General features: G+C 50.8%; 1 protein-coding gene across 1 annotated transcript; it reads right to left on the bottom strand.

Annotated features, from left to right (window-relative positions):
* Window positions 1–1,751: 1,751 nt before the first annotated feature.
* TBX22 (T-box transcription factor 22) lies at window positions 1,752–7,145 on the bottom strand (the record flags this gene model as incomplete). Its single annotated transcript, XM_080625154.1, has 8 exons — window positions 6,882–7,145; window positions 6,636–6,765; window positions 6,210–6,311; window positions 5,845–6,019; window positions 5,524–5,688; window positions 5,331–5,395; window positions 5,163–5,248; window positions 1,752–2,362 (listed from the first exon to the last, which is right to left on the bottom strand). The coding sequence occupies exons 1-8, from the start codon at window positions 7,015–7,017 to the stop codon at window positions 1,752–1,754; spliced, it is 1,470 nt and encodes a 489-aa protein (XP_080481280.1). The 5' UTR covers window positions 7,018–7,145.
* Window positions 7,146–7,448: the final 303 nt, after the last annotated feature.

The raw sequence follows: 7,448 nt of genomic DNA, 5'->3' as shown, positions 1-7,448 counted from the left end.
CCTTGGGGAGGGGAGATCTGCAGCACCTCACAGAGCCGGTCCCGTCTGCAGGAACTCAGCCACCGCTGATGGCAAGGGATGGCTTAGGAATAAGAACTCCCAAATGAAAAATGAAAGGTTCTTTTTTTTTTCTTTTTTAATAAAAATAGAGAGATAAACTGCTGAGAAACAGCACGAGAAAGCAGGTTGGTTCATTTTACAGTTGTACAGACCATTTAGCAAGGCAAGCACGGCCCACCGTTTCATACTGGTATCGCTGGAGCTAAAAGCAGATAAATTAGGGAAACCAGTGTTGCCTGGTTTTTAGCAAAGCCTCAAGTAAAAGTGTGACTTCTAGTTATTTAACAGCTTTTGATATTTCTTGTTCTGCTCTTAATTTGTCATCTGTTATGGATGAAGATAAAACCAAAACTCCGATACAAATTTTGATTCTTAAACCTGCACTTACCCCCTATATAGTACTTATAGTATTTATGTTTGTAAATACAGGATTCTTCTATGTTACTACCAAATTGTGGCTGGTCCCAGTTCAGCGTTATTTTCAGATCTCTGTTTTATATCAGGTAATAAATTTGGCTTTATGTAGGGACAGAGCATCACTCAAATAAAAAATAAAACCTATGTCCCGATTTACTGTGAGTTATATTGTGCCCTTGGGAGCTAAATATTTACAGGAATAACAAGAATATCCACAGGTTATAATAAACCAAACAGGACTCTTGGAAGGAATTTAAAATCTCATGTTTTGGGACCTATGGAGAGGATCTGCATTCTCCACAGGATGGAGCCAGGAGCATCCTTGCCCCTTCCCTCAGGCTGGCGGATGCGATCCCAGGTGGGTTTCCTAAGTCCCCCAGGGCAGAGGCAGCAGAAGTGTCCTGCAGGGCTCCCAGGGGTGTTTCATCACATGCAGCTCTCTAAGATGCATCCTCTCAGTCCCTCAGCATGGATCCGTTTCACCAGGGTGGAGATGTGTGACCCCTACACTCCCTGTTCCTTCCCACTGTGCTGGTGCCGCTCTGCACTACCACTTCCTGGAGATCTCCAGATGGAGGAACATGGAGAGGGGGTTTTTGGGGCACCCCTACCTCAGGCTCCACTTTCTCATCCCCACAAGGTAGGAGCACATGCATCTTTCATCCTGTCTTTCTTTTACCTTGGCAGCAACACGTGACTTTACATCCCCACCCTGATAACCGAGTCACCTGGGTGAACAAGGCAGTTTCATGTCATTAAGTAGGACCCATTAAAGCCAAGGGAACTTGAAAATACGTTTAAGCACTTGGCCAAATATGGCTCCTGTGCTGACTCAAGGTCTTGAATAGTCCCTTTGAAATTAGTGGAAAAGCTCCAGTGGGGTGAGCAGAAGCTCGCTGGGGCTTTGAGCTAACTATAGGCAAGGTGGAGAGAGAGTCTGAGGAAAGCATATTTGTAGAAACGTATACATCTATGTTCCCACTTCAGAGTGCAAATATTAAGAAGGTGACTGTACAGCTTGCTCCTAACCTACAACCATGACTTAAATATTACCAAAAGGTACCACCTTGCTGTGGACCATCTCAGACCCTCTATGCTGCCAGATCCTCCACCCTCCCAACAATACGACACATTTGCCCACATAAAAAGCTAAATGCCTGGACACACTGCTCCTGTACCATGCAGTATTTCATAGTCAATAACTAGCAAGCCCTTGGGTATGAAGGAAGGAAAAGCTTGCTTTACATATCAATGCTTAGAAATATATAATTCCACTAAAGGCAATGGTTAATTGTTGGGTGCCAGTTAGAGTGATTACATCTGCCATCTCTCAAAGAAGCCGGAATGCTGTCACTCACTTTGAAATGGCTTGCTGCATTCATCAGTCTAGATGGCACAGAGAAGTTGTAACCGTACAAGCCATATGGAGGATGTAAAGAACAATTAAGTGCTTCCCGAGCAATGGGACTTGATGTGAAAATGTTTCCAGATGCATGTAATCCATACAGCATTTGACTAGCAGAACTGGGTACTTGTAGACATTGCCCATTTAAGTCTTCAGCCTTAGCGTTTTTCAGATTGGTTATGCCGAGGGAAGATAGTTTTGGCACATCCACCATGAAGTGGGGTAAAAGATGTGGGTTGGTGCCTCCCAGTTTTTCATGGCTTGGGAAGATGAGAGACTGTTGTCTTAGGAAGCTTGTAGGACAGATCTTGTAGTAGAGAGGCACATTGAGGTTGTGTAGATAGGTCTCGGGGCATGATACGCCAATGTTGCTCGCTGACAAGTGGAAGGCAGGAGGAGAACACGATGGAGAGAGCAGGGGGTTGAGAGGAGAGGGCGTCCCACCACTGGAGGTCACCGGCGAAGAGCTGGAGCTCCCACCTGAAAACAAAAGCAGAAGTTGTCCAAGCTGGGCTGGCTGATGTTCACAGCCAAGGGACCCTTGGAGGACCCCGGCTCCCACGTTAAGTCTCCCTACTGGTGGTGTCCATCCAAGTGCAAATCCGCTCCAAAAATCAGCTCCTGAAAAATGGGAAGATCTCTCCATACACTATTTGTTGTTACTTGCCTGACAGCAATATTCCTACATATCTAATCCCATTTGCTTGACTGGGACAGCTATGAAGTTGAGCTCCACATAAGCAGTACCTGCTGGGTCTATGCTTCACTGTATGACCAATAACTCTCTCCTGTTACACACTCTGTCACTATTTTAAGTTCCCTATATTTTGTGCAAATTACAGGCAGTTTTTTGCCCCTATACATAAGAACAAAAAAATGTATTCAGCCTGATGGAGATTTTTTTGTACCTTTCTGCTCACAGGAATTGACTAATTTTACTTGGCTTCCCATGCAATTTGAAACACACCCTTGAATACTGTCGGTGTCTCCAGAAGCTTTAAATGCACATGTCATTTTAACATTCTCCTTTCTGAAATGAATCAATGAACACTTTCATAGTTTGGTAGAAAAGTGACACAGGCTCACTTCACATGTGTGTGCGCTGCCGAGGCCACTGGTGTGTAACATCTGTGCTCAGCACCAGCTCATCCTCCTCCAGAGCATCAGCCAGAGCCAAAACTATGAGGTGGCAGCTGCTCTGGAGTGGGACTGGTGCTCTGGAGCCACCGGCCCTGGTGCTGAGCAGATGGTGGTTTCTCCTAATGCATTTAAGAGCTGCAAGTCTCTGCTGCACATTCATTACCGCATTCTTCCAGAGGGCTTTTCCCCCACCATTTATTTTCTTACCAAAGTCACTAGGAAAGGAATGAAGGGAATATGGATCCATTGTTGCTATGTGTTTTTCTCTATTTACATTTCATTCCAAGCAATACACCGTCTGGATGTGATCTGATCAGGCTTCATATGCAGTCAGAGGCACAGAGCCAACTGTATAACAGAGCCGTACCTGCTTGTATAGCAAACTTTAAAAAACCACAAAGTTTGGATGTGCTGCAAATGGATTCTGCAAACTCCCAGCAAGCGGAATATCTTACAGGTTGGGTCATACATGGGCAGCACCTAGTTGGGATGATGTGGGAATGTTTTAGGGCTCAGAGGTCTCACCCTTCCCTGTTGATCCCAGCGGGTGTATCAGCACTGACTGATACAGAGCAAGCATCCTGTTCTCTCCTGATGTTCACATCCCGATGTCCTCCCAAGACTCAGGGGCTTCTGTAAAATTGTGTGATTGAGCTGATATTCGTGAATGCAAGGCAGCAAATGAATCCCTATGCTACAGCAGAGCAAAGAAGGGTTACTATCTGCTTCAAGGTATCCTAAGTAATAATATCACATGATTCCCAGTACAAGTTTGGGAATGGGGATCACAGCAGCTCAAAGAGCAGATGCTTTATGACATTTCTATTAGACTTAAAAATCCTAACTTTACTGCCAGTTTCTTTCTTCAGCGTATTGTTCATGCTTTCTTTTAATTTACCTGCTGGTTTTAGGGCTTTGGGATTCCTATTTTTCTGCTTTTCTTCATAAATACAGTGGAATTAGAGATTTTTATTATATTTACATCAGTCCAGGAAATTGACCCCGAAGAAAAATACTGATTACATTAAGACTAGCAAAAAAATAAATATAAAAAAGAAAAAATCCCAGGAAGCCTTAATATTTTAGCATCTTTACAATGAGCGCTATCTTAGCTGTTTTCTTGTTCCCCACTGCAGCCCATCTGCAAGCTCCTTTCCCTGGCCAGGCAGGTTCAAAAACTGCTTTTTGCATAAGGTCTTCCCTAAATATATATATATATATTTAGGGAAATATATATATATTTATATATATATATGAGTAATTCAGTTCTCTTTAAAACCCTTAAACCTCTTCATTTCTCCTTACCCTGATTTTTTTGTCTCTACCTTTTATGCCTGTGCAGCATGAATTTGCACTGTGATTTTCGCAGTATTTCCCTGCAGAGCCAGGAATGGTTTGGTGTGCCCCAATACTCTGAAGGGTTCCTGACATAAGTGAGAGTCAAACTGGGGACTTTTAGGCCAAACCGGAGCACTCCAGGGTGCCAATGCTCTGTTCCTTTTCTCCCAGTTTTTCCCAGTTTTCAACTCATGCTTCCAAAAAGTGGTTTTCTGGACAGGGGCTGTAAGGCACCGATGGGGGCTCCTTAGGCAGAGAGAGGTCGTTTTCCCTGGAAAACTTCTCCTTCTTCACTGCATTTCTGCGGCGGTGACACAATGTGGGGCTGCTACACCCTAAAAACCAGATAATCTTATTTTCTGGTTTATAAACCTTCCCTTGCTCAGGAGCAGCAGCTGCAGAAGCCGCCGCCGTCACTCTTATCATGCTTTTAACTGTTCTCAAACGGGTTAGAAGCAATTACTGTCACAGGATCGAAGCCGTAACAACCCGATTCCAAATTCGCCTCCTGCAGACCCAGATAATTTTTTCTGTACACCTAAATCTGATTTCTGCCGCGGATGAAGCCGGACCTCGCTGCTGCCCTTCTCCCCCCGACGCTCCCCAAACCGATTTGAACAGGAGTTTGGGCCGAAAACGCTTGGAACTGGCTTCCCAAAGCGTTTCGCTGACCGCCGGTTCGTTTTCCGGACCCACCTCGTTATCTTACCCGTTGAAGACCCCTCGACGTGGCCCCGCGGAGGCTCCGGCAGCGCGCCAGCGGGGAGAGGCGGGGTACGAAAAAGCGGCAAACGGGACTTACCCTGGTTGTCTGCGCCGAAAGCCTTGAAGTCCAGAGCGAGGGGAGGCCGCCACGGGTAGGTCTCCAGAAGCCCATCCAGGACCCCCCTGAGAGGCGAGACCGGGCTGAGCGCCGCTGCGGGGCCAGCGGGCGCGCCGAGGCAGGAGGAGGGACGGCCCCGGCCCTTACCTGTTCCTGCCGGGGTCCCGAAAACCTTTGGCGAAGGGATTCCTGTCGATCTTCAGCTTCGTGATCTGGAGGGGTGGAAGCGAGAGCGGCTCTTGAGGCTCGGGGTCGGGCAGGGACCGGCCGCTGTCGGGGCTCTCCGGCTCCCTGCCCCAGTACCGCGGGGGCTCTCCGCACCCCCACCGGTGCCCGGTACCTGCTGGTTCTGGTAGGCCGTCACGGTGGTGAACTCCGTCTCCTGGAAGGAGAAGGTCTGCACCCCTTCGGCAGGCAGCGACTGGATCTGCGCCAGGTCGAAGCGCGAGTCCTGGGCTATAACGTGGACGCGGGGCTTGTACTTGTGCATGGACTGCAGGATGATCTGCGCGGGGAGAGGCCGGCTGAGCCCCGGGGGGGACAGGGCAGCACAAAACCCCACGCAAGACTCGCGGGGACCCAGTCCGAGTCCCCAGCCACGGCGCAGGAGGCGCTGCCCTGGGGGGGCGCTCGGTTCCTCCCGGGGCTGCCCCACACCTACGTGCCCCTTGTCGTCCATCTCGTTGTTGGTGAGCTTCACGCGGTCGAAGCTGATGATCTGCCTCATCCAGGTCTCCCCCGAGCAGGGGGAGTCGGGGTGGATGTAGAGCCGCGGGGTGATGCAGGAGTGGTCCGTATTTCCCGCCACCATCCACTGCGAGCTGTGATAGACGTACCTGGCCCGGCCGGCTGCGGTCAGACGGCGGCGAGCCCTTCTCGGCCTGCACCTATAGCATCTATAGGTGCAGGGAGCCCGGCAGCACCTCCCATCCGCCTCTGCAGCCCCCAGTTCACACAAGCGCACGGAGCGGGCGGGATCCCGCGCCGGTGTCGGGGTGTGCGGCTGCCCCGTCGAACCCCCCGTACCTGTATCTTTTGGAGTCCACCGGGACGACGTCGATGGCGATGTAGTACTGCCTGAGCGGCTCCAGCCCCTTCACTTTCACCCTGACCGAGGGGAACATCCTCCTGCGGGCAGAGGGAAAGGTCCTGAGCGAGAGCTGCCCGGTGAACGGTGAAAAGGGGTTGAAAAACTAAAAGGGACATGGGGTGGAAGAAAAAATTTAAATTCAACAGACACAGTGAAAGAAAACCGGAAAGAAAGAAGACGACCCCAACAACAACAAGAATTTTTAGGGATGAAAGAAAAAAGGAAAACGAAAAAAATAAAAAGGAAAATAAGACAAGGAGAGGAAGAAGAGGAGGAAGAAGATGAAAAGGAAAACAAAACGAAAACGAAAATAAAACCCGAGGGCGGTGGCAGAGGAGCGGCGCGGACGGCGGGGCCGGTACCTGCCGGCCTTGGTGATGATCATCTCGGTGCCGATCTCATGGAACCTCCGCCAGAGCTCGGAGCCCTGCAGCTCCACCTGCACCCCGGCGCCCGCCTCCCGGCTCTCGGCACCGGCCTTGGGCCGCTTTTCTGCGGGGGACACAAACGGGAGGGGCGGCTAGGGGGGCTGCCGGAGGGGAAGAGGTCTCTCCCCGCCGCCGTCCCGGCCCCGAGGGTCCCCTCCGGGAGGCCCCGCCGCTACCGACCCGCCTCCGGGGCTCTGCGGCTCTGCCGGCGGCCGGCGCCGGGGTCCTCGTCGCTACCATCCGGCATCTTCCTCTTGGCCGAGCGTCCCACCAAGGCTTCCACTGAGAAGGCGTGAGCCCGGGAGCTGAGCGCCATCCCCCCCGGGCCGGGAGTCCCCCCGGGCGGCCGCGGGGCTCAGGCGGGCGGCGGCGGCTCCATCCTGGTCGGTACCCGGCGAGCCTCGCCCGGCCGCCGCACGGCTCCCGTCGGGGGGCAGCGGCCACGGCGAGATCCTCTTGCATCCAACTGAGTCAATAGACGGCTGCAGCCTCCGCTGTTTGTTTTGGAAAGTGGAGGGAGCGTAAGAGACATTGAGTGACATTTCATGGGAGTGCGGGGGGGCGGGTGGAGAGGGAGGGGGGGTGGAGGGGGAAGAGGAGCCGGCCTCGTCTAGGATCAATAAAAGAGTTACTGTTCTCCATTAAATTGTAAAACTCAAAGAAATTTGACATAATTGCACACTAGGGGCCACTTTTCCAACAAAAGTGCAAATAACGTTTAACCAGAACCAGCGCAAAAAGAAAGAA

Source organism: Psittacula echo (assembly GCF_963264785.1).
Source record: "Psittacula echo genome assembly, chromosome: 8".
NCBI lineage: Eukaryota > Metazoa > Chordata > Aves > Psittaciformes > Psittacidae > Psittacula > Psittacula echo.
The sequence above is the reverse complement of the archived record's forward strand: the minus strand, read 5'-3'. Positions and strand labels throughout refer to the sequence as shown.